Raw genomic sequence first — 27764 nt, 5'->3', positions numbered from 1 at the left:
AGTTTGGAGAGATCCTTCTGGAGCTCTTCACAATCACTTCTGGTCTACACTACTCAGAAAAGTTTGGTGTCATCTGCAAACTTAGCCACCTCACCGCTTAGTGTGACTTGACTCAGGAGACAAAACTGTCTGGTCATGAACATAGACCTCTCCCCCTAGACTTGCTAGAGTTAAGCTAGTGGTATGTCACACTACAGGTGTGTGAAGTGCACTCTGCAGGGCCCTACCACACCAGAAGTGGAGATGGGCATGCACCAGCCTAGGCTTTATCTTTCAAAGAGGCACAGGAGTTGGGGGGAAGGAAATTGCAGCACTGAGAAGGGACCAGACATCAGCAGGAATGGGAGAAGCCTCTCCCTTACTTCAGAGTTTTTAGGTTATCTAAGCCCCACTTCAGATTTTTTGCAAACCACAGGATTTTAAGTAGCCTTTTAACACAGTGGCACGCACAGTGGCCATCTACATGGCAACGCTCAGGCCCTGGCCTGGAGAAGGTGAGTTTCCTTCCCTTTTGGCCTTCTGGGAACTGGCAAATGCAGGGAATGGTTATTTGGGTATGCATTTGGGGATAGATGAAAAGGGGTCTCCCATTTTGAGCTGTGCATTTGGTTTTATTGTTTTGTTTTATACTGGGTAGCATTCAGAAAACTTTTCCAATGGCAGATATGCTCTAGTGAAGTGTTTCTCAAACTGTAGGACCCACTAGGTGGGTCATGAGCCAATGCCAGGGGAGCCCCCATTAATTTCAAGGTATATTTTATTTTTAATATATTAGACTTGATGCCATCATGGTATGCCACCAGCTGCTATGTATATGCTTTTAATAATAATAGTCAAGGGGCTTACTCCTGGATAAGTGTGGGTAGGATTGCAACCTTGGGAATGTTTGGAAGGGTTAGGGGTGTTCTTTATTTTAAATAAATTTTTAAATTTATACTTATTGTAAACTTTTAGTCAACTTTTATTTGATGTGATTTTGTCATATAGGGGTTTTAAAAATTTCCCATTTGATGATGTCACTTCCAGCCATGACATCACTTCCAGTGGTATCCTGCCAAATTATTCTAAAAAGTGGGTCCTTGTGCTAAAAGTTTTGAAGACCTCTGCTCTAGTGCGAATGGAAGGCTGTTACACCAGCTGCAGAATTCTTATTTGCTAACCTTTGCACAATGTTGAGGAGCAGCACCACTGCGCGAATGATTCTGTGAGCATTGCTGTGGGTGCCTCTTTCTTTTTTCATCCTTCGGAACACTTTTTGTTTAAGGGAAAAGAATCAAAATAAACCACATCTTGCACACCAGGCTGGAGTTCATTGAATGGTTTATTCATACATTACAAATCGTTCACAGAAATGGAAGAAAATATACTGTACATAGTTGGGTAAAACATGAGATCCCTGGTGTTGCATACTCCATAGATTCAGATACCAAGAAATGATACAGACATGACTTGAGACTACACTGGCTTCTGCTACAATTCACATTCAATGATGCACTGAGATTGTCTTGTGTCTGGTGGGCCACAGAACTCCTTTTTATTTTGCACCAAATAGCTACTGCGAATAGTTTATTGAAGCATTCATAACACTACATAAGAATTTTCTTGCAGCAAGATTTTTCGCATTACTGTTAACATTAGGGAGAACTTGGTATGAGCATTAGACCTTGTGTTGAGGAATGTTTCCTGTACGAGGCTTATATGAAGCTTCCCTCACAAAGGGTGGGCCTGATTCACATGAACTCCAAAAAAAGGACTGAACACAGAAAGTGCCCCAAATATGCCCCAAACCACCATGTCTTGGCTTAATATTAAAAAGACAAAATTGAAAACTTAAAAATGAAAAAGGCCATACACCAATAGTTTCCCTACCCCAAGACTGCATTCAGGCCATGAGGAATACAAGACTTCACATGATCACGCTAATGTTTTAGTGTTCTGCAACAATACTGTTTGATTCTTTGACTGAATAGGCCACTTGGGAGTTTACTTCACCAAGGCACATCCTGGTGAATGAGACACAAAACTAAATGTGCCTGAAGTTCACATTAGTTTAAAAGTGCAATCCTATGCATGTTTACTCAAAAGTAAATCTCACTGTATTCAGTGATGCTTACTCCCAAGGAAGTGTATTTTAGTCTAAACTAGCCATGCATGCCTTAAGGTCACTGAGCCCAGCTCTTGCCAAAGGAAATTATTTTAGTTGAGAGTAAGGCAGGTATTCTCAAATCATGTCCCAATGAACCTCTGCAAATCAGAGGGTGAAAAATATCATCTGATCTTTCTCCTAGGCCAAAAAAGTTGAGGTGGATGGATCACCTGATACTTACTTCGTGGGAAGAGACACAACATTAAAGTGTGGTGAAGGTCACTGGAAAGCACCTTCACTTGCTTTCTAACTGGGAGCAAGGGCTGAGAAGCCAAACAATTCTGAAAGCTTACCAGCTGGCTTATTGGGAAAGACTCAGCTGTGATGAGTGTGCATTGGCTAGCACTCATCACATGTCCAAAGTACTGCCCCCTCCCAATTCCCAGAAAAGTTTTGCAACTGCTTTAAAAATATTGTTGACATTTTGTTGTTGCTTACATGTATATGCAATACAAAAACATGTCACTTTAAATTTGTATTCTTTTAGAAAAGGAGAGCCCATTTGAAGTGCAAGGTATTGAGCAAGAGTGAGAGCCAATTCTACTTTCAGTGTACATACATATACGCATCCACAAGTACCTAAGGCAAGTTGTGAAGTCAAGTTCACACTGTGGGTAAAGAATTTGCTGTTAAGAATGTTACATCTGTTTTCATCTTATTGTCACTCTCTGCTTAAATCACACTAACATCAGGTTCACTGGCAAGTAGTACAAATCATTGTCTATTAGAAGCCACTTTTGGTTTTAAATCAAAAACTGGAAGTGACTTCTGATGGGAGATAAGTGCTGTTTACACAATAGCAGGAGGGCTGTAGAAGGAGCTGCAAGCTTTTTGCACCCTGCCAGAGGTGAAAACTACCTCCTGGTAAGTTAACAAGCCCCTTGTTTGCTGTGGATCTGTGATGCCAGTGCCACTGTCCTACCTGCCCATGCAAAAATTTACCTGGTACCCAACTCCCTGTAGGAGTTTAGGAACCAGTGCTAAAAAGCCATTACATCAAGGAACAATATGAACTACTGATGAGGTTAAGGGAAAGCACTTCATAAAATGTCAATTCTGCCCCTTAGCTAAACAAAGGCCCACAGGAACAGACACAGCACAATCAGTTATAACAATCTCCTTCAAATCTCCGCCAATGTGTTCATTAACCACTGTTGTCTCAGTGTCTTTCTACCCAATATACAATTTGAATTCTCTTTCCTGGATAAACATCACATCTGAGCCATTCAGTTGATTTTTCTCTGTAAACCGCTTTGTGAACTTTTAGCTGAAAAGCGGTATATAAATACTGTTAATAATCTGTGATTGGTACAGGACTTGGAACGTAGATGGACAATGATGGGTGTTCTTGGATTTGATTTTGCGCTATTTTAGTGTTATGGCAAAACAACTCAAAGTAGTAAATGACATCTCTTAGAAGTCATTGCTTGCAAAATTGAATACATTTCTTCTGTTTAATTCTTCCCAGACAACAGTAGCCTTCCATGGAAGCTATGGTGGATGAACAGAAAGGATCTCAAGCTTGCGAACCCCTTTGGAATGTACATATCTTACATCGCATCCTCCAAAGAAACTGAGATTTGTTCAAACCTTCAGCAGTGCACTAGACACTTATCAAGGGATAAAGTACAATATGCAAATAGAACCTCAGAAGCTTTGCCCAGCAACCTTGTTAAGCTCTGTGGCCAAGTTGCCAGAAAATGAGTTTATTTTAATGTCTCAGAAATAGTTGTGCAGGGTCTGCATTAAAAGTAAATACCCCACTCCCCACACCCCAGAACTCTGCATCGAGAATGCCTGTGCAAATGTTTCTTAGTTGATTGTAAATTCCCTGTAGATATCCACCTCACTCCCTTCATCACCATCTTCAAGAAACATTGTAAAGGTCCATTGTTTTGCACATGCCTTCCGCATATCATTTGCCTTCCACCACTTCTTTGTTGCTCTACTTCTATCTTTTCTGCAGGCAGGAACTGCATCTATAATCCTGGTAAGGCCCCCATGTTGTTTTTCAGTGTTTCATAAATATATATAACAAACACACAGCAACATTTGCATCTCTGTACACTGTATAATATATTGAGGTTACCAAAGTGGCATTTTTCAAATAGTTTCACATTTTGGGCCAGGACTGGTAGAGACAGCAAGGAAAAAGCTGTTATCTGGGCAAAATTAATGAGGTGTCTAGTGCATGAGTGGGGCCTGCATTATTTACAGTCTCAAAATGTGAAACTCAAGGCCCAGAAACTAGACCAAGTGCTTGCACAATGAAATTACTGACTCAAAGAATTTGCACAGTCCTGGGCATATTAAAAGCACTGGTTTGCAGCTACATTCCTCACAGAGCTCTTTGAGGATAACCCAGTTAAACAGAATTGGCCTTTTATTCCCAAAATAAATTGTAATCTGTTTTGTTTACTGAAAAGTTCTTACTGTAAAGCCAAAAAGATAAATTAAAGAAATCCATAAGACTGCACATGGCAAAATAGCCATTGTTGCTACAGTACATATTGTTATGCAATACTGAAGTTAAAAAAAAAATCCCAGGCAAACCGCAAGTATTCATTATTATTCCATCTGCCCCATTAGAAATCTCAGTAAGTAGTCTGGGTGTAAGAACCATTTTTAGGTTTCTTGCAGAGTGGAAACAACATGCTCGCCCTGCTTGCTTAACACCCCTTCTTATACCTCTCCTTAACTATTATGACATCTTTATTTCTTGTTACCCTAACCCAGCAGTTCCCAACAATCCTAACTATTGCACTGCTGCCTTTGTCTCTCCCCTGCAAAGACTTGCAGTGGTTCCCAAACGCTGTGTTGGTCTGTGTTATTGAAGGTTAGTCTGTCTTCCGCCCTTCAAGTGTACATGTTCTAGGCCTGATTTGCAACACAAGGTAAACCTACATCGGGGCTGTGCCACTTCAGACCGTGGATGAGGGGGCAGTGCACATGGTTGCATACCTCTCTGTTGTAAAAAGAAAACGATATCCCAGCATGGCCTGGAATTATTTCCCACATCCAGAATGTGTGTTTGTTTAATTTGAAAGGTATATACAGTGAACTCTCCACTTAAAATCACTTATGGTGGTGGGGAGAAAGGTATCTGTTAACACCAAAAATCCATTGAATCCAAATGCATTTCTGATGCACACACACGCATGCTTAAAACATATATGAAGTTTATTATTTTAAAATATAGCAACATCCCTTATTTCCTAAGGTTCATTAAATTGGGAGTACATTGCATATTAACAGTGAATCATTCAATTGTGTGAACGCCCACTGTGTCTGAAGGGGTACAGCCACTGAGAGAGGCTTAGCTCCTCAGCAAGAACTAGGCCCTAAATGCAACAACACCAGCCAAAGGGAAACAGTCTGTCTTTATACAGAACCAAAGATGGAAGGGCCAAAATGCCATCTGATCTTTCTGGTCAGGCATGACCAGCCAAACTCCCTCAGTCTATGTAATTCACAAACATCAGGCCTACCACCAGCATATCCAGGTACAAACTGCTAGCAAAACACTGAACTAGTTAAGCCTTGTCTGGTTGCAGAAGTGGTTCAATACGTCTAGAATGACTATCGCCTTCCAGTGATGTAAACAATACACCCCTATAGGTGTACAAACACGAAAGGAATTGAGGCTTTCACTCACTGTGTCTCAAAGTCAACAATGTGTCACGTCACACTAAATGTTCTCACAGGCAGCAAGTACAGTCTTCCTACCACCACGCTGTTGGGTTATGCTGCTCCACTGTGGAGAGCTGGCTCGACCAAGTCGGCTCCCTGGGCTGGAATTGATCTTCAAAACCAAAAACCTCCACTAGAATGGTGCACAAAATGAACTGTGACAGCAGTTTGACAAAATCCCAGCTGAAATCTATTGCCTTTTGAGACAAACAGAAAACCCAGAAAGAACTTAATCTAGGGCACAGTGAACCTGGGCTGGGGGGGGGGGGCAGCAATGTTAGCCCTGCATTGTGTGGGCACAATCCTATGCATGTCTACTCAGAAGTAAGACCTATTGTGTTCAGTGGGATTTACTCTTAGGTAAGTGTGGATAGGATTGCAGCCCGTGTCTTCTTTTATGTATCTTTTTGCATAGAATAGCTCTCTCTGAATAAAGAATCTGACAATATAGGACAAGATAATACCATGAAGCAAAAACACAATACAGACAGTCCCTGAATTATGGATGTCCAGTTTACAGATGTTTTGGCTTTTGCACAGGCAGTCTGTCTGGCCATGTTAGCGCTTTTGTGCAGTTCATCTAGACTTGTGCTTTTGTGCCTGTGCAAAGGTGCTGTTCAAACTTATGTTTGTTCCCATATTGGACAACATCTGGATTACGTTGGTTCCCATATTGGACAACATCTGGAACAGAACCTGTACATCAGTCAGGGACTATCTGTACCATGTAAGACAGAATACCATCTTTTATGAAGATCCGTAAAAAAAGAAGTAAATCTAAAGTATTGTGAACTAACCTTGAACACAGCCTATCAGAAAGATCTTTTGCGGAAGATCCACTACAATGAAAGCAGCATGACAGCATGGTGCATTTGCGCACCTTCCATTAATCTAATGGGGCTTGTGCACATTCCTAGTGAGATGGTGGTGCTTCCGCTTCCAGTAGACAGGCCTAATCCTAGGGTGAAACAAGGCAAAGGCATGCATGTTGTTTCCATGACCATCATTCTACATAAGGACTGAATGCAAAGAGCTGGGTAACAGGAAGAAAGCTGGGGAAGGTCAGTGCACAGATGTCATTACAAATATTAGGCTACTGATTGCCCAAGGTGGCTGCAAAACGAACAGACTGTGTTGATAAGCCACAACAGAACGACAACACCATAAACTTAAAATAAGTTATTCAATACTGAAAGCTTTTTAAAAAGGACTAAAGCAAGGCTCCTAAAACTGCACAGCACTTTTAGGATCCAGTTAAACTGCTAATATTTTTAGCATTTAAAATGATCTCTCCCTGCACAGTGACCTGCTGCATTAGAGGAATCAAGAAATCCTGATATACAGTAACCAGTAGTAAAGCACTTTAATCACATGTGAATATGAGCATTCCAAAATATCTCTTGAGCCTTCTCTGCAGCCAGAGAGCAGAGGACAAAAGTTCTTCATGTCTATATGATCACAATAAATACAACCACATACCAGTTTACTTATTTCATCCAATTTAAGTTACATGCATGGCTATCACCATGCTTTTTGCAGGTCAGTATCTGAAAGTACAGGATGAAATATGCCATAATTGATTTTTATATAATAATGGACATGGGGCTGATATAAAGGCAGAGGGAGAAAACTTTCTTTCAGTTGTGGCTTAACATTTCAGTGTTTCAAAACACATGCAGTAGATAAAAAACATGATCAATTCCAGGGTGAGACACCACATTCCTAATTACTTGGAGATTAAGAAAGCCATTTTAATTTATAAGCACTGATTATGTTTGACTGTTACTTATGCTGCTAAATACTACTCCAGAAATATTAGTAATGGTAGCACTTCACAGGATCTTCATTACTTGATGTTTCAGAAAGTTTTCACTTTTATTTCACTATTAAAAGTCTTAAAATAAAAGTCTGGAGGAAAACTAGGTGAAACCAAACTTGTCTTTACCTTTAAGGCATTTTAACTTTGAAATCATCGTTTTTTGGTATCGAATCCAAATGGAAACTGAGACAGGTCACAAGATCTAAGGTTAGCCATAATGCAAGATTGTGAATGAGGGCATAGGCTCTGAACACGGTGAAAGTTAACAACTATACTTTATGAAACCTTTGAGTTGGCTTCAGTTTTTCTCCGTTAAAATACATGGGATTATATCCTATTTTTGATCTATCAACAGAAGGATGCCTTCTGTAAGCACAACAAATACTAAAGATACAATTCATATAAGCATTCGAACTGCCTGGGTAAAGAATGAGATATCTTGATTGGGTAGCGTTTATCAACCAAAAGTCCCACAACTGAAAGACTTTTGCACACCATTATCATCCGTATCACTGAGTTTGTAAAACAGAACAGGGTTTCTACAGAAACATTGCACAGATTGCACCACAAGGGCTTATACATTCATTCATTGGCAGCTTTCAAGAGCGAAGGCTCACCCATTCACACCAGATGCAAAGAAACTGAAGAACAAAAAAACCCACCCCCAAACATATATACACACAGAAGGATGATAATAACCAGAGTGTTAGCTAGCGAAATTTTACACCAATGAGAACAACAATTAAGACAATTACTACTACAAATAAAATTAAAATGACAAGCATCTTCCGATTCTTCTTTTGGTATTGCTCAGCCTGCAGATATAGAGGATTGGCAGTTAATGCACTGAGACAACAATAATATATTTTTGGAAAAATGCTTCTGTTAATGCAAATGTTCAGTATATGTTAAATCAAATCTCTCCCCAGAACATGCAAAAGCAATTGTAGTAACTAACTCTTTGCACTTGGGGGTAATGTGAGCCATGAATCAAATTCAGCCTATACATCATGCTGATGAGATAGACATATCGAAGTACTCCAAGAGAGCATGTTTATTTACTGAGCGCTCCACTAAATTGCTGCTTTTAGTATTCTAGTTACACAGAAGAGGATTGCATGTCTGATTACTTATTTACTGTATTTGTATGCCCCCTTCCTTTGAGGGGCTCAGAATGGTGGTGTAGGTGGAAATTACCCCACTCAGTCATAACCACCACCATTATGAGGTAGTTTAGTCTGACAGAATGAGGTTAATGAAAAAAGGTAATTGGGTACAAAACAAGGAATTTTCCCACAACTAATTATAAAATCTGTTTAATTATAAGGAGAAAGAACTGATGTTTTAAAATGGGATCTAATATACAGCACGGTAACACACCAAGCTTTTAGCACATAAATCTGTTTTTCCCCCCCTGAAATGGCCTGTCGCTCATTCTCAAATCCAAATTTCCAAATGAAAATGATATTTATTTATTTATTAGATTTGTATTCTGCCTTTCTCCCCGAAGGGTACCCAAGGCGGTACCAAATTTACAATTTGTTTTTAAACTTGTACTTATTGTAATCTTTTAATTTACTTAATTAAATTTGATTTTGTTGTACTGAGGGGTGTTAAAAAAATGTGTGCCCCTGGGTGCCAGATGCCTGAGCTATGCCACTGGGTTGCTGAACTCTGGGCTGCACAGAGCTGGGCTGGGCAACATTGTTGGTGACAGCTGTTACCTTCACTACTTGCTGCTGTATCATCAAAATAACATACCATGGGGGCGGGGGAATCAATCTCTATCCTCAGTGTCTCCCAGGTCTTAGATGGCTGCTCTTAAAAAGGAAGGAAGTATTCACAGAGAATACTACATCGTAAAAAAAAACCACACACACACATATTTACCTTATGCAGCTGTTTTAATCCCTCTTCTGTTTTAACACATGATTGTTCAACATTGTAGTCAATCCTATCCAGAACTGTACCCTGAGCAAAGAACAGAGCATGTCAGCTCAATAATATTCAAACTAAGGAACACAGTACCAGAAATCAAATATACCAATACGAAACACTGTTTTGAAACCCAAAGATCATCGATGACAGAGAAAAAAGCCATTAGGAGCAGGATGTAGCATCTATTCACATCTTTGCTTGCTTACAGAACTCATGCTGACAATTTGCTCATCAACCAAGAGCTGGATTCATCATCTGGTCTGGCTTAAACACCTTGAACAGAAAGTCATTTTGCCCCTAGACCACACCCAAGGGCACAAGTTTGTTAATGACTTTGTTCCCTTTCAGCACCAGACTTCACCCCATTAAAACAGACTATAATTGATACTTCTTTCTTCAGTATGACCAAAATCCTTACACTCTACTTCAGTGGTCTTCAACCTTTTTTGTGCCACAACCCCAATACATAAAGTATTGAGACCGTTGTTGCCCCCTTCCAGGACCCCGTCCACCCACCCCTGTTCCCATCACTGCCCACTCTGAAACTCAAATGCTTCTATATCCTTCAAACCCTTTTACTAATACATTGTCACCAGGGATCACTCACACATCTATAAATGATTGATAGTATTGGAAAAAGGTCACACCTTTGTTTCTAGAGAAGAAATTGGGCATCTTACCTGTTCTACTATCATTGCACCCAAGTCCCTAAAAATTTCATTGAGATCAGAAATAGACTGTACAATTTGTCGGATTTCTCGCTCCCGCTCTTCCACCAGCAGTGTGTTTTGTTCCACCAATACTAACTGGTCATCTGTAAAACCCTAAAAAGAGAGCGAGCACGGCTGTAAATAGTTGCTAATATTCCACTATGTTACAGCTTCAAATGCAAGAGAAAGACTGGAGGTGTATACTTACCCCAGTAGACTTCACTACTTGGGACCTGAATCCTACTTTCTCCACAGACTGCTAGGTATATAGTAAGCTGCCTTATACCGAGACAGACCATAGCTCAGTATTGTCGACAATGATTTGCTGCAGCTCTCCAGGGTTTCAGCTAGGAATTTCACTCCATATCATCTAGAGATGCCAGGGATTGAATGCAGGACCTTCTGCATAAAAAGCACTTCTACAGAGCTCTTCTACAGAGCTACAGCCCCTCCCCACTAAACAGGGCTACTACTATACAGATCAATTTTTCTCCCTTTCCCTTCTTTTCCCTCCCCCTCATCTTTCTCCTTTTGTTAAACATACTAAAAATTGTATTTAAAATAATAAAAAAATTGTGGGGATGCCAACAGGTGCAACTCATTTACAGTTCCAACCTACTAGCTGGAGACCATTCATCTAACCAAAGTTGAAACTGGCACAAATTTTTCCCAGAAACTCAGATAGCAGGTATGGGAAATAACCAGAGCTGGTACAGCTGATGGTGATAAGATAAACTGTTGGTCTGATTCAGCATCAATGTCCACGCCCCCATAGTTGCAGATGCCTTTTCCCATTAACAAGAGTGATACACAAAAAACATAATGGAATGAACAGCTGCTTAGCTGGAGGTCAGATTAGAAACAACAAATGTGAATCAGAATGACATCTCTCCATTCTTCCTACAAGATAAAAAGACAAGTAGTGTCTTTCAAACAAATTTTCATTCAACTCAACATCTTAACTTACCCGGTCATACAGTGTAGTGTCCTCACCATCATCCATAAGAGGGACTGAAGTGTCAAAGAAATGTTTGGATCTCTCTTCTCGATTCTTCATGCCTATAAAAGCAGAAAAAGAACTATAAATACAAAGTACTCAGCACTGCATAATGAATGTAAACATGCAATAACTTCAAAGATAGTCCAACAGGTGAAGAAATTACAGCTGCAAAGTGTTATTTAGGATTTCTTATCAGCCCATAGTCCAGTAAGTCATTAATACATAGTTTATCCTGAAGGAGAAACTACTTCATCATGGGTATCTAAAGAGCACAATGCCTTGTTGACCTCCAAGATTAAGATCCATCAAGGCAAGCATTCAGTTTTCAACAAAGCCCAGCCAGGTGCCCCTGGGTGCTTAAAAACAGGACATAAAGGAGATGATCTTATCATCTTCATCATCATCCCCTATTTTTATGCAGCATCTGGTACTCAAGGTACAATGTCCCTGTAAATGGAGGATCCATTTAGTCACCATGGTTAACCACCACAGATAAAGCAATTTATATAGAAAAATTTAATTCTTTTCGAAAAACATCTAAGCTAGAGGTGCCAAATGTATGGCCAGTGGGCCAGATATGACTGATGCAGGGTTGCCACTAAAATTTTATTTTTCATTTCCCTGACTTTCTCTGATCAACATTTGTCAATTTTCCTGACCACCATTCAAATATAACCGCAAGTTAAAAAATGAATAGGTCGTGTTGCATTAATACAAGGTTTAATGAAATGTTCCACTCTACAACTACACAAGTCTCAACTGCAAAAATATTTGTCAGAGATTTAATATCAGCTTCTTTCAACATTAACTGCAACATCTGTTTTGCAATTGCACAAAATATTACACCAAGATACAAACATATTGCGATGGACTGTTAACTTGATTTAATTTTCAGGTTCTTCTGATGTAATGGCCTTGTGCATCAGACTCCACAGCTATAATTCCCATATTACTTAGTTCAAAGGTTTTGTAGCACACTTTACAATAACCTTTGCATTTGTCTCCAGCAACTGGTGATAGCCACGGAACGAAGTCAGAATGAAGTCTGAAATCCAGCCACTGCATATTAAAAAACTGTCCTTTTGGAAGCCATCTTCAAAATGTGGTTTCAGATACAGCTGTACACACCTGTCTGACACCAAGATATTAGCAGATTTGTTTTCTGGCAAGTAGGAACTTTCTAAAGCTGGGAAAGTTTCACTTTCTGGTTCCAGAAAGTGTAATGAGCAGATCAGCAACAAGAAAGGAGGTGGAGTTTCTGTAATCTAGAGAAGCAGACAACCCTCATTTGCAACCTTTATGCATGGGAGAAGTTAGGAAAGAGGGTGAGAGAGCTGGTACTCTGTAAACTCCAGCAGGAACAAGCAATCATATTTGCAAAATTTACTTTGCATGGTGCAGAATAGAAAGTGCTAGTTGTCTGTGAAATCCAACAGCAGCAAAACTCATTTGCAACTCTGTCTGGAATGAGACAAAAGTCCATTCCATACATAAGCATGACCCCAAAACATGTTTAGCTTTATATGTAAGTTAAATGCAGTACTAGCAGGTACGGATGAAAACAGATGTTTAAAGTTTGTATACTGCTAAATGTTTAAACTAACCTCGCTCTGCAAATGCTACATGCAGACCTTGGAAATCATGCAGGGACAGAGCTCAACAAAGACATTAGGCTGGTTGTTGGGGGTGGAGCTGAGAAAAAGGTGGAGGTGGGAAAGGGCATTGTTAAGTTTTACTTGTATTCTGCTACATCTCTATTCCAGTTGCCACAAGAACAGAGCATGCTCTTGCAGCAGCAGGTCAAAAATCCACTGCTTGAATATATTTTAATCACAATTTCCCTGATTTTGCCTGAAATGGACCAATTTCCATTTCCCTGACTTTCCAGAAAGTGGCAACCCTGCTGATGTGATAACTGAGCTCTCCTAGTACCATCATTTGAGCAGCGGTGCTTCTGTTGAAGTTCTGGGAGGGAAAGATTAAAGGAGGCCACAGAAGACAAGTAACATTATGAGAGAAGGGGCAGACCAAGACAGAGCTGCTGCAGAGGTGCTGGGAGAGTCCAATTATCATTTGGGCTACCCTTTCTGCGGTGCTACTGATGCCAAGGCATCACTTCACAGACCACCTCTCAGTTGCTGAGTCGTGAAGGGATACCTTGGTAGAAGTTGAGCTGCTGAAAAGACAGCCCATGTGATAACTGGGCTCTCCCATACCTTGAAAATATGATCAAGATTTGCACATTTTCTTCTCTGTCACTTACAGCTGAGTTCGTATGCAAGAACATAGTGCTTATTTCCGGCCATCATCTGCTTAATGATGTCCCTTCCAGCAGGTACCATGAATGTTATTTGGCCCTTTGTATGAAATGAGTTTGACACTGCTGATCTAAGCTATTGTTGATTACTGCATCCTGTGGCAATAAATTCCATAAGTAAATTGTGTGAAGCAGTACTTTCTTTTGCCAGTACTGAACCTTCCACCAATCCACTTCCTTAAGTGAAGCTTCATTCTACTGTGATTAGAAAGGAAGATCTACTTTCCCTCCCACTCACAATTTCATAAGCCATGTCTCTCCCTATCTGTAGTTGTCTTTTTCTCTAAACTTAAAGATCCAGAGTGCTTCCGCCTTAGTTCACAGGGAAGGTGCTCCACTGATAATTTGATTTTCCTGAATTACAAAATTTGGCTGAACAAAAAGCGCTATCTAGCGCAGTTGGTAACTCTCTTCCATGCCAGCAAACATGGAGGATCTCAGACATTCCTGGGATTGGGAGACTGTACAACTCAGACATCACAGGACAACTATCAGTGCTGTTGCAACCAGTCAGAACTGTCACTGTAACAGCATCCAACCAGAGAAATGGACAGCATACGCATGCTGCTACTTGCTGCGGGGCCATTACAGTCATGGCAGACATGCAAGTCCAACTATACAATGCCCTGGCTTTTCTAGGACTGAAAGTACGAGATCTCTCAAGTGGTGTATGATGCAGCAAAGCCGGGATTGGGTATTTGATAATAAATTGCATCTAGTGCTTGTTCTAATTTCCAGGGCTTCACCAACAGACCAGGGTCTCCTACTTCAGTGGAGAATATGTTCTCAGACAAAAAAACCCTTATTTTTAAAATAGATTTAGACGACTGGAACGGGGCACGATGGGGTATCAGAGAACTTTGGAAAGTGGTCTGATTTGACTGGCAGGGGACACGAAGAACACAAGGCTGACAGAGGATGAGCACTATGCTCTTAGAGAGGTAGAAGATTCTAATAAGTAGGGTGATTTCAGTAAGACATTACTGCTTTGTTACAAAGTGGTCTGCAACATCTGGAGACACTGCAGAGAAAGGGAAAGAGGTTCATTTCACAGGCTGTTGTGCAAGCAGAAGGTATATTGTGCATAGCTTACGTTTGAGATAGTCAGATTGCCCATGCCTGAAGGTGGTGGACAAGTCCTGGAGGGACTGGGCTAAGGAAGACACAACGTTCTTAAGAAGCCGCTGTTCTTGCTCTGTACAGCTTCGAGACCTGCTGTGTAATGTCTGGACTGCTCTCTGACACCTGTGGAATAGCTGTGGGAGGAAGGCTATGACTATTAGTAAAAAGCAGATTATTCCAACTGACACAATCTTAAAATAAAGAATTCAAAAAGACTGAAGTCTTAACTGAAGGGTTTATTATTTAATAATAACAAAGTCTTCATCTGTCCTTACTGAAAATTGCACAGGATGTGGGGCGACTGTTTTTCCCATTGTAAGGGGTGGAAATGAATGGTTGGTAGTGTTCAGCTAAGTGAGACATGTAGACACACAAAATGGCACAGCAACATGTGGCACTCTTGAGATCCTTATTTTTATTTATTGTGTTCATCAGCTATCCTCTAGAAATGCATTTATGTCTACAGCAACATCTGTGCACATGGTGCTTTACATGGAGTGAAAAGATAAGTCTCTGTCCTAAGGGGCTTAGAACCTAGATACCGACACAGGGGAGACAATGTAGGGGGAGGGATGAAGGTGGGGTAAAGGAAGCATATGCAGCTATTACAGGTATTCAGGGATTGTGTAGCACAGTAGCCAAGATCTTGGTTCAAATCTTTTCTCTGTCATGAATTCACAAGGTGGTCTTATGCAAACCATTCTCTCAGATTCAACCTTCTCTGTCCCCAATACGGGATTAGTAATAGTGACCTACCTTACAAGGTTGTTGCGATACAGATTACAACAAAATAATATGGGTAAAACAGTCACTCAAAAGCACTATATAAATGCCAGGGATTATAAAGGTGATGTAAAGCACTTAAAATCCAAAATAAAACCATAGCAAAAACCTAGATAAAGAATAGTTCTGAAAAATATCTTCCTATAAGGTCAAATATGAACCACACCCAAACAACAAGGAGCAACTACATATTTCAACACAGAACAAAAATATCTAACAACTGACAAAAACCAATTAAAGACCAGCTCTTCCATGAAGATCAATTCCACCGAAGAAAGTCAATTACAGACAAGGACCTGCTCCCCAACCACACCCTTCTCACTTGAGTGAAGACTAGCACCATGTAGGGCCGCCCCGAGCCAGATATCAGGCAGTGGAGAGGGACGAGATGAACAAAGACAATCATTTACCAAGTGGAAACTCCCAATAACGTGCACGAATAAAGGACATAGCCATTCAGTCTGTCACTTTATTTCAGCTTTGTTGTGCACTACATGGACTTTTAAATGGCTCTCATCAATTGTGATTTTTCTTATATGCCATTGCAAGACTCCATGGTGCTAGTTGAGACAAGATATAAACCTGTAGGTGAATATAAAGCTTATGTATCACTTTGATCGCTACCACAATTCAGTGACTGGCCAAAGCAAACACACTGACTCATGAACTAAGATAAATCTTGGATTTATTTCTAGAAAGTGTGACTGGTACCTGTGTAATTTCTTGGGTAGTTATTTCTATTGCATGTTCTTCTTCACTGCTATCATCCAGAGTGGGTCTGTTTAAGTGTTTATCATGTAGACTGGCTAATTCTTTCATCTTCAGTTTTATTCTGGAGATTTCATACTGAATCTAAAAAACACCAAAAAAGAAGGAAGGCAGAGAAATTAGAAGCAAACAACATAAGGGGAAAGGGATTGGCAAATATTAAATAAAAATGGGGTGGGTGGGAATCAACATTAAGAAAATCACAAAGAAGCAATGTGTAATTTCAACCTTGTGTATAGCAGTGCTTCTTAGCTACTTTTTGGACATGACACTTCAACCCAATGATAACTGGAAGGCACCTTTAAATCAAAGTTCAAACTCCTCTAAACTCTGTTCCCATGCCATTAGGAAAAAAGTGGCTTTTTGGTCAGGTAGCAGGGAGGAAGAATAGTCTTGTCCACATTTGGTAATAGGCCCCGCTTGCTTCTTAGTATGTGACTGCATAATTCAAACTCATCAGAATGGCCATTTTGGTATTACTTGCTCTAGTCAATCATCACAGCTAGCTCCTGTACTTCTAGGATTATAGGTTAGGTCTTCAAAGGGATTAGCTTCCAGCAGGTTTGAGATCCAGATTTCTTACAATTCTAAGTGCAGCAGGTGCAGAAGATTCCATTGAAACCCTAACTGATCGTTTATACATAAGAGCTAGATCTGGGGGTACAGCTGTTTGGCACACACTAGTATTACCAAGAAACCAAATCAGGGTGCGACTATGCTGATAAAGTAGTAGTAGCTTTCAGTGGCTCCCTTCTGTGCAATTAGAAAACAGCTGGGGATGGGACAAAACCTGCTCCTCTTAAACAGCTGAAGTCATCGGAGCAGGACACTCCACTTTTGAAGGCAGAGATGTAGCAAATAGAGCCTTCTACTCTTCTAAATATTTTAGCTTGTTTGTAGGTGTGTAAACTTTAAAAAGGCTTTAAAAAGATCCTTTATGTACAGTATTTGTCTATCAATGGCTTTTAGGCAGATAGCTAATTGGAATTTCCATGTTCAGTGGCAGCATGTGAGACAATAGCTGTTGCAGGGTGGTGGAGAGGCCAACAGTGGGAGAAAATTGTCATCTTCAAGTCCAATTTTTGGACTTCCTGAAAACATCTGGTTAGTCGCTGTGGAAAGCAGAATGCCAGACTCAATGGTCTTTTGGTCTGATCCAGCAAGGTTTATGTTTTGCTCTTTATGCAAATGCTTTGACTTATTACACCAAGTATCTTATGTCAGTATATCAAAGGCAATTAGTCACTTCTTTTGAAGTAGTTTTTATTGCCTCCTCCTTCTCTGCCCACCCCAATAAGGCCTTGAGAACTGAGACCTCATTGCACATCCCCATCTCTTTTATCTTTATGCAACAGCAAGTATTTTACTAATATCCTACAGGCAACCTGAGACACAATTGCCTTGTTGAACATGGGAGACCAAGAATAAGTATTATTACCAAATTATCACTTGACTGTTTTATGCTTTCAATCATATTTGCAAAGTCTCTTCCACTTTTTGCAACTATCAATAGTTGTTTCTTTTCCACTTTGTATGTTCTCCTGAGCATCGGAAGGGGAGGATATAAATTAACTGCTGTTTTTTTCTTGAATGCATCTCAAATCTATTACGCACATACATACTTACTTCATCCACTCCATCAACCCACTTTGGAGGTAGGCGCTTCGTTACACAGATAGCTGCTTCAGGGTCTAAACTGATTCCTGATACTAGAGCCATGCGATCATCAGCAAGCTACAGAAAGCAAGAACAACATATTTAGAGGCAGAACAGGTAGCTTAAGGCAACAGCTTTCCAGCACCATTTTATTGAGAATACTGTGGCTCCTTAAGAGTTTAGCAAGAGTTTCCTAACAGATTGCCACTGCTTGCCAATCCTTCCCCTAGAAGGGTGAGCACATTCTTGGTTTATGCAATTGAAATGCATAACAGTGTTTATGCAATTGAAATGCAACTGAAGGAATTCAAGCACAATGTGTTCATAAATGAAGATTCTGTGCCAAGGCTGGGAGCTAGTAAAAGAAAAATGTAAGTACCCTTACATACATCCTGCAGTACTCTCTTTTCAAAGAGTGCTTTAAGGCCCAATTATGTAGATATGTATAGCTGTAACTACAGAGAAGCTTCAATGGATGTACTTGCAGCAGCAACCTGGCCTTGGCAAATCTGTCTTGCTATCAGTCCCAGAGTTAAGACTACCCTTCCTCCAAAAGACTCCCCAAAGTCAAAACATCTATTGGAAATGTTGCCAATACAGTTGTGCATGGCCTGACTTAAACTAAGAGTAAGGTTGAAGTATCCATTTGAGTTAGTTTGTGCTCTGTGCTTATTGTAATCAACTGCACTTTCAGAATAGTGTGGGCCAGAATTCCAACCACCTGCATCCTCTGCAAAGAAATGGTCCTGGAATGATGGAAATTGAAGCACCCAGGGAGGAAATTCCTTCCTTAAGTTAAAAAAAAAGTGACAGGCATAAAGACAGAACTTTATTAGCCTGCAGTTCCATGATCTAATTCTAGGCATTCCTTTTTTGTTAAATCCTGTTGGCTTCCTCTGACTAGGCAAGGCTGGCTGTAGAATGACAATGACAACAAATGGAAAGGTATTGTTCCTTCAGGAAGCTGTACAAAGGGCCTGAATTTTGCTGTAAAATTAAAGGAAGTGCTAGATTAAGATATCCTCAAACACCATGTTCAATATTGCACATTAAAATTTTTAAAACGCGGATTGTGTGTGCGCAGCATGCAACAGCAGCACACTTTAATACCAATGGAAACTTCTGTCTTCCAAGTTTTAAACCAACTGGAATTTTTTCAGCTTTACTCACACATTAAATTTTTTAGAACCCTTCAAGGGGAAACTGGAGAAGAGGGGTCTCCCCCTTTCGCTTCCCATTCACAAAGCGTAAAAGGTATCATTTCTAAAACACAGTGCTTAAGCTTACCAGATGAGATTGTGTAGAAAAACTGGACCCAAGGCTCCAACAAAGAAGAGAGAAAAAGGAGATATGGAAAACCCTCAGGGTGCAATTCTAGGCGCACTTACTTGGGAGTAACCCACATTGAATGCTTTGAACGCTATGGGACCAACTTCTGAGTAAGCATGCATAGAATTACACAGTAAGTCTGGTCTGAAGGCATGAGTGGTGACAACATGGTCAAAGCTAAGGTCTAGGCCTGACCAGTGCCTGGATTTTCCATGTACACTGCCTTGGAACTCCACCATGGAAAAAAAGCAGGATATAAATGTAGTAAACAAACTGCTCTTAGGGGCCGTTAACCACTCAATTCTACCTCTTGTTGCTGCAGTTCCCTTTCTGCATTTAAATGTGAACACATGGGTCAGTAGGCTTGCTGAGTATTACTTTGACTGCAACATGACGTCAGGCACACAGGAATATCTTTTCTGTATCAGTACATGTCCACTTACCTGGGTAGGTAAGGCCACAGTAGTGCAAGAAAACTGCCGAGAGGCAAGGAATATTGAACTAGGAATGCTACACTGAAAAGGGTTGCCAGGGCTCCCTCCTGGAGATGGAAACACTCCAGCCAGTTATGCAAGCTGAAGAGAAAACCGGCTATGGTCTGACTGGGCCAGCTCTGACTCTCAGGCCAGGAGGCAGACTCACAGAACAATGTAGCATGATTTCACATATCACTTCTCAAGACAATGCAAACATCACACTCTGTACAGGCTATTCCTTCCCCTGTAGCAACCCCACCCCCTCCCACAAAAACTCTGCCAGAGCTGGCCTGGGTGAGATGGGGGAAACCTGGATTTATAACCCTGTCACGAACCTCCTTGGATAACTTTGGAATGGTTGTTCTCTCTCAACATAACCTACTACCCAGAGACCTGTTGTGAGAATAAAACTTAGATTCTCTAGGGTCCTTGGCAGATGGGTCTTTTAAATGGGCAGATCCTTTTTTAAAGGTACCAAAATTTCAAATTTAATACAAAAAAAAGCTCATATAGGGCATTATCAAGCCTGATGACTTTGGGCCCATGCGGGAGACTGCATGGAACTAACCAAAGGTTCCACTGGGTCACTGGAGTCGAGGTGGCTGCCAATTTGATATTTGTGCAAATTCTATCAATTTATAAGGAGTTAAATTATGCCACAAATCAGAAAACCTCTGCACTCCTCTTTGGTAACTCAAGGCCTGCCCTCTCTACCCACATTTTCATGAAAGAACAGCAGCATTAGACAAACAGAACTATACCTCATCCAGCTCCTGAGGTGGTTTGTTGATCCCATCAGCCCCATCCATATAGGGACAGGAAAAGTTTAAGAGAGGGAAAGAAAAGAAGAGGACACAGCACAGGGTACAGTCAGTTGAGGAAATACAAGAACTTTATTGCTCAAAATTGCCAGTTTATCAATGAAAACAAATCAGTCTATGACTGGATGAAGACCTAGTTTTATAGACAGTTGCATGCTTCCCCTTTCAATACATTCCAAAAAATCTGCTCAGTCTTTAAATACAGGTACACATTTTAGAAAAAAAAACTTGTACAAAACACACTTTTTGTAATCCATTAAGCAAACAAACAGAAGTGCAAAACAGAACTCACATGTAGTGCAAACTGTGCCTGTTTTAATGTGATCAGAACCAACAGCTCAATCCAATTTCAACTGATTAACTGAATCTAGCATTTGGGTATCTACAGATATTCCAGCTACACTCGGTTCAAGACATAGTTACCAAGCATGGCACAGGATACTGTTCTGAGGTAATACTTAGCAGCCATGGCACGGCCAGTGAAATGCTTCTGCTGGGTGTTGTACACTAGAAAATACTGTATTGGAATGCTTGTGCCAACTGCCTTGTGGAACCTCTTCTGAGTTCAGGCTTGATTCCTGAACAGAAACAGTTCAGGTAATTATATGTAAATGATCCATTATGTACTATGCAGGTACAACTTCATCTGGCATCTCTTGGATACAAAACTGTTCTGTTAGAGTTGGTGTTTAAGGAAAGTGAGGTCAGGAGGCTGCAACCCAGAAAGTGCTAGTTTTTGAACATTTACAAAATAAGTCTGAGATCAAATTCTGCACACGAATGCCAATGTTTTCCCCAGTTTTGGACAGACACTCCAAACAGGCACACATAAAAAATGTACACAAAGACCCACTCAATGGCTTATAATCATGGTCAATGTACAAAACCAGCAGACTACCCCAAAATGCAGATGCTTCTGAGGAATCACCATTTATGATCTCAACATGGGGTGGGATGCAGAAACTCCCCCTTCCTTAAATGGTGCTTCTAACACTGATAAGATCTTTCTATTTTACTCACACATTGAGCACCAAAACCATTTGCACACTTTGCTGGCTTTGACATGATTTATACCAAGGATTAGAAAAATATATCTTTTCTACAAAGGCTAGCAAAATTTTTTTGATAATATAAAGCTCATTCATCCATACTAACCACTATGATCCTATTAGCTGTTTCAAAGAACCTGGGTATGATTGTTACTTCTCTGCTAGTTTTTTATTTGTTAGGGACCCTACCAAAAAGTAAAACAACTGCAGATGCCTAAAAGTCTCCTGGCAGACCTAAAGACTTCAAATTATAATCTGGACAAAAAGGCTGAAAAGCCTATGGGAACAAGAGTAGAAAGGCTGAGAGGTTAAGGCCTAAACCTACTGCAACACCACAGATCTAAACCTATGGTTGGGAAAAAATAGTGACCTGATGCATCCCCTTGATTTCTTAGTTTACTGCTCCCATCTGCTCATTGCATTACAGTAGATTCTCATTAGATGGGCAGAGTACAAAGGTATGAGAATTAATTTCTTGAGGTAGAAGAAATTAAGAGAGGGGCTAAACCTCTAAAGAAGGGTGTGGCAAAGCATTTAGCAAGACCCTTGTTAACACATTTGCTTCTATCTTGCTATAGCAAGAAGTATATATAGAAGTTAATATATGTTTTTCTATTCAACACTATGTTTTTCAGTACAGTACTGTTATATCATTTCGTTTGTTCTATGCATACAGAAACACTTGATCATCACATATGAGATAAATGTGATATTTACTATGTCTGCAAAACAAACAGGCAGCTTTCTTTATAGAAGTCCTTACAAATAGATATATCCCAACAGCCTAAATCAGTGGTTCTCAAACTGGTGGGTTGCACTCAACCAGCTTGTGTAAACCTTCCCCCTACTTTTAGGGTCCTTTAGGAAAATGGTAAGTAGCCCCTTCACTATTTTACAGAGCAGTACAGTATGTCAAAGTGGTACAGTGACTTTAAGGTGTGGGGGAAGGGGAAGGGGGGAGGCAGTGACGTGATCCCCAGGTTCACATCACTAAGGGCAGGTGTTTTTACTCACGGATGGCCAGCGCGAGGTCTAGGAGGTGCAGGGAGCCCTGCACAGCCCTCTGCAAAGCTCCCCAATGCTTAAAGTATTCAAACAGAGCAAATGAAAAGCACTTCCGGTTTCTAGGAGGTGCTTTTCAATTGCTGTTTGAACATTCTAAGCATTGGGGAGCCCTGCTGAGGGCTGTGCAAGGCTCTCTGCACCTCCTGGACCGCATGCTGGCCATCTGTGAGTAAAAGCACACCCCCTTTGCCACCCTTAGCGACACAATCCTGAGGATCATGTTGCTGCCCTGCCCCCCCCCCCCGAAAAGACTTACTTAGGGAGTAAATGTCAGAATGCTATGTCAGAATGCCACATGCAAGGGAGGGCACCAGGATGCAGGTCTCTTGTTGGCTGGTGTGCTCCCTGGGGCATTTGGTGGGCCACTGTAAGACACAGGATACTGAACTAGATGGGCCTATGGCCTGATCCAGCAGGGCTGTTCCTATGTTCTTATATACATCTCCCTAAAAGTTTGAGAATCACTGGCCTAAATGATTTATAGTTCAATTCGAACTGTCCCTATTCAACCCAGCATAGTTGTTTTTCTAGAGACTGTTAGTAGAAGTTTCTTCTGCACCTTTTAAAAACTGTGAACCCTTCAATCAATCAATCAATCAATCAATCAAACTTTTATTGGCATATAAAGGTAAATACAACAATCAGGCGGGAGAAATTCTGATAATTTGAGATAAAAAACTAGCAACTGCTATAATAATGTTAGCCTGGTTGTCACCTAACGAAACAAAAAGGGGATCAATAAATGGCCTAATAGGACGCTGTAAAAAAGAGTCTAGATACAACTTACGAAGTGAACAGTGCGCTGGGCAATAAATCAAGATATGCTCTAATGTGTCGGGTTCGAGAAACTTTGAACCCTTCCAGAACAGGGAACGATTTGTTTATTTAGTTGTGCAATTCACTTTAACTTTTTTGTTGAAAAAGCAGTTTATAATAACAATTCATTCATATTTACTCAGAAAGCATACCAGTGTGTTCAGTGGATTTTTCTGGCAAGTAATTTTGGATATGATTGCAGTGAAAACAAAGCAGCCTATGCCATTTTAAGCAAACTAGCAGCTAAAATCAGTAGAGTCTCGAGTGCACAGTTTCCTAGTACTTCAAAATATTGTTTAAGTCATACATTGCTGCCCTGATCTAAAGCTGCTGTTTGGACATTTCATTGTAAACAAGAGATGTTTCCTATCTATAACATATAATAAGCTCCATAAGAACCTAAGGCTATACAAAGGTAACAATATCAGAGAAATGCATTCAGTTATAATATTTATGACACAAGGTTACATTTCCTTCTTGCCCAATGGAAATATATAGCTGAAAGGCACCTGAAAGCCAACTATGTAATACTCTTAACAGCCTAAAACCTGCTGCTCAGATTACTGTACAGTTTATTAATACAGGCACAGTTTTTCATTCATTCCATTTTCAAGGAGACATAAAGAACAAAACACCACCTGACACTCAATAGTAAAAAAGCTCAAATCAGAAAACTATGAAAGACTGCTACCAACGCGTGCCCCCCAAGCGGTTAGCTTGCTTCCTACTTTCTTAAGAAAGATACAGTTGGAGGAAAAGAGGAGAGGAGCAACAATTTAATGGTGTTAATACCAGAATGATATTTTTATAATAATGAAACATCATTAAATAGTACTATCAGCAAGCTGAAAAGAGAGCAAAATAAATGGACAGAGCGAATGATGGGAGGGGAAGGAAAATTATGTACACATGTAGGACAGGGCTGGGAAAATCTCATATATGAGGGGTGTCAAACATAAGGCCGGCAGGCTGGATGTGGCCCATGGAAGCTCTTTACCTGGCCCTCAGGCTCTCCCAGGACCGCCACCAGCCACTCTCAGCTGAGGTGGGCTGAGATGGCACTGCTGAAAAGGCAGCCTGCATGATCACTGGCTCTCTGATATCTTGAAAATATGATCAAGATTTGTGTGTTTTCTCTACTGTCATTTGCAGCTAATGAGTTTCTATGTAAGAAAAGATATTATTTCTGGTCATGACATCACTTCCTGCTTCATGACATCATTTCTGGTCCCAACAGACATCATGAATGCTATTCGGCCCACTGTATGAAACACGTTTGACACCCATCATATATAGTATGTGAGTTTGAAACCAAGGCTGTGGAGTCAGTACGCAAACCTCCAGCCTCACCTAAAAGTGCTTCTGACTACGGTAACTCTGATTCCACAGCCCTGCTCAATGCTGTGAAGTCAGCATTGGAAGCAATTTTGGATAGGATCAAAGTTAGGGGGTTTGGTTTACCAACTCCACAGCCCTGTTTGAAACTTCCCTGAAAGAATTTGGATTCCCAACCCTTCAATCTGTTCAGCATCAAGCTACTGTATAAAGATTTGATGCTTCCTTCTAAAAATGTAATTACTGCATCTAAGAAGACTTTCCCCCTCACCTACCCGGATGTAAAGAAACCAGATTAATGGTGACACAAAGGTGGAGAATGTTTTTTGAGAAATGGAGGCACTAGGATTGCTTGAAACAGTCCCTATTTTAGGACCTACTTTTAGGGTCCTTTAGGAAAATAACAAGGAGGCCCTTCAGGAGGTCTGGTCTAGAGGGTAGAGCCTCCATTTGCCTGAAGATAACATCCACAGGTCGCCAGTTCGAGGCCACCAGCACCCTGCGACCTTGAAGCAGCTGACAAGCTGAGCCGAGTTATTCCATCTGCTCTGAGCGTGGGAGGATGGAGGCCAGAATGTTGTGACCAGATCAGAAAGAAACATCTAAATGTTGTGGTTCTTGAAAGATAGAACCTTCTTTCAACCGTAAAAATCCCTACGGGGATTTAAATAGCCTGCCTATGTAAACCGTCTTGAATAAAGACCAAGAAAGGCGGTATATAAATACCTGTATTATTATTATTATTCACTATTTTACCGAGCAGTACAGTGTGTCAAAGTGGTATAGTGACTCATTCCAAGGTAACTCAACAGTTCAACAACAGAAGATGACCATTGAATTTTAATTGGCACAGATCTCAAACAATAAACACAATTCAGGCTTTTGCAAAAGGAGGATAGTGGCTAGTTTTGATCTTATTGGGCTCAATGGTAGAAATCTGGAACACAACTGATAAGAGGCATAACAGAATTAGCCTCTGCATGTTGGGTGGCTAGGTGACTGCAGGGGGGTAGGAGGAGAGAAGAAGCACAATATTTGTCTGTGCATTCCCTCTTCACACATCCTGCCTATCATAACAGCAGGCACTGCACAAGTTTTAAGACTAACACTTTAGTCAGGAGAATCTCCTTCTTAAGGAACAGTCAGCTGAACTATCTGTGAATATTTATGACAAAGATGATTCCATTAGACACCTTCCAAACATCTGAACTGGCAAATCACAAGGAATGGGAGATAACAAGATGTTTAACTTATTTCATGTTTTCAAAGCTTCTAGGAAGTGAATGTAAAATAGGCCTTAAGCAACGTAATTCAATACAAGACTGCACCAGGCTTGAGTTATTGACTGGAAGAAATAGGTTTTAACCTTCTTTTCCAGTTTAAAAGACACCAGAAATAGACTGGAAGGAGGTCTGGGAGAAGTTTTGTATTTCTTCAAAGAAACATCCACACCTTTTAATGGCCACACATTACTTTTCTGAAGTGCTTTAGATGCTTTAAGAATATATCAAAAATATGAAACATGAAAGAAACAATCTATCATACAAGTGCACTTGCCAGGAAGATGCAGTTGGCTGAAGCTCCATATTGAGCATACACTTGGTGAAAAAGCCAGTTTGTAATATGTGAAGTGACCTACCTTTAGGGAGCTTTCAGACTTATTGCTGGTGTTCACAACTCAGAGCAGGGCAGTTTTAAATAAATTGAGCACTCTGAAATACTTCCTTTTAAAGTTAAGTAGTCAGCTGTAAATTCTTACAAACATTGAACTAGGTGGAAATATCCTATTACCGCTACAATTTTTTAATAAAGCAAATGGGCAGAAGAGGAAATGGAGAAGAAAAAGGCAACAGGATGAAAACCAAGGAAGAAAAGGGCAAAAAAATAAGCATGCTTGCTATCTGACAGTCCTAAGCAGCTGGCACTCAACAGCGAAATGTGGGATACAGAAGGATGAAGGGAGACTCACCGCAGCAGCCATGCTACGTGAAGTCAGAGGGCTGGAGGAGCTGTAACTACTCACTTGCTCGGCCAGCAGCTGCCGGCTTTGGATCGCATTGTTCCGCAACAACAAGAACGCGTCTGTTAAACGCCGGGTGGCCATGGCTCTAGATTTCCTATACGGCCTATTCAGGCTCCCAACTTTCTCCTGAGGATTCTCACTGAGCTTTCAGAAGACCCCCACCCCCAAATCTTATGGAGCCCTTACACCTTATCTTATGAATATCTTATTTTACTTTATCTTATGGATATATCTTATCCATAAGATAAGATATCTGATGGAGCCCTTGTATCTTATGGATACCTTACCTTATCTTGTGGCTATCTTATTTTATACCTTATCTGTTGGAGCTCTTATATCTTATGGAGACTTATGGGGACCCTCAGTGGGGAACCCTCACTTGACACCTTCAGGAAAAAAAACCCCCACTAATCCCTTCCAGGTTTTCCCTCAGGGAAACCTTTAAAAAATGTTTAAAAATTGTCCTTGCAGCAGAGAGCTGAGAACATGGAATGCTCCTCTGGAAGCTTTATGAAGACCTCAGAGATGCTCCCCCATGACTGCGCAGGGCTCCACACAAGCCCCTTCCTTCACCTCATCCCCACTTGGAGTGCCTAGGGACCCTCAGTCCCCTTACAGCACCCAGGGACCCTCACCCCCTCCTTGGGGCACCTAGGAACCCTTCCCCTTCCTGAGCCTAAAGACCCTCACCCCTCTTGGGGAGCCTAGGGACCCTCACCACCCTGTCTTAGGTCGCCTAGGGTCCCTTCCCCTCCCCCTTAGGGAGCCTAGGGACCCTCACCCGCCTCCTTGGGTCACCTAGGGACCCTCACCCCTCCCTCCTGGAGTGCCTAGGGAACCCCCTCCTTGGGGCGTCTAGGGACCCCTCCTCACCTCTCTCCTCCCAGAGGCCACCACTGGA

The 27764-nt window shown here is 40.9% G+C and overlaps 1 protein-coding gene across 2 annotated transcripts; it reads right to left on the bottom strand.

Annotated features, from left to right (window-relative positions):
• Positions 1 to 1303: 1303 nt before the first annotated feature.
• Positions 1304 to 27764, bottom strand: STX16 (syntaxin 16). Of its 2 annotated transcripts, XM_066624126.1 has the most exons (9): positions 26810 to 27764; positions 20516 to 20527; positions 17920 to 18027; positions 16237 to 16377; positions 14714 to 14876; positions 11271 to 11362; positions 10274 to 10417; positions 9546 to 9626; positions 1304 to 8470 (listed from the first exon to the last, which is right to left on the bottom strand). In XM_066624126.1, the coding sequence occupies exons 1-9, from the start codon at positions 26942 to 26944 to the stop codon at positions 8366 to 8368; spliced, it is 981 nt and encodes a 326-aa protein (XP_066480223.1). In that variant the 5' UTR covers positions 26945 to 27764; the 3' UTR covers positions 1304 to 8365. The 2 variants fall into 2 exon arrangements, with proteins under 2 accessions (XP_066480223.1, XP_066480221.1); XM_066624124.1 differs by lacking the exon at positions 20516 to 20527 and having other exon boundaries at positions 26864 to 27764.

Source organism: Tiliqua scincoides, chromosome 4, assembly GCF_035046505.1.
Source record: "Tiliqua scincoides isolate rTilSci1 chromosome 4, rTilSci1.hap2, whole genome shotgun sequence".
NCBI lineage: Eukaryota > Metazoa > Chordata > Lepidosauria > Squamata > Scincidae > Tiliqua > Tiliqua scincoides.
The sequence above is the reverse complement of the archived record's forward strand: the minus strand, read 5'-3'. Positions and strand labels throughout refer to the sequence as shown.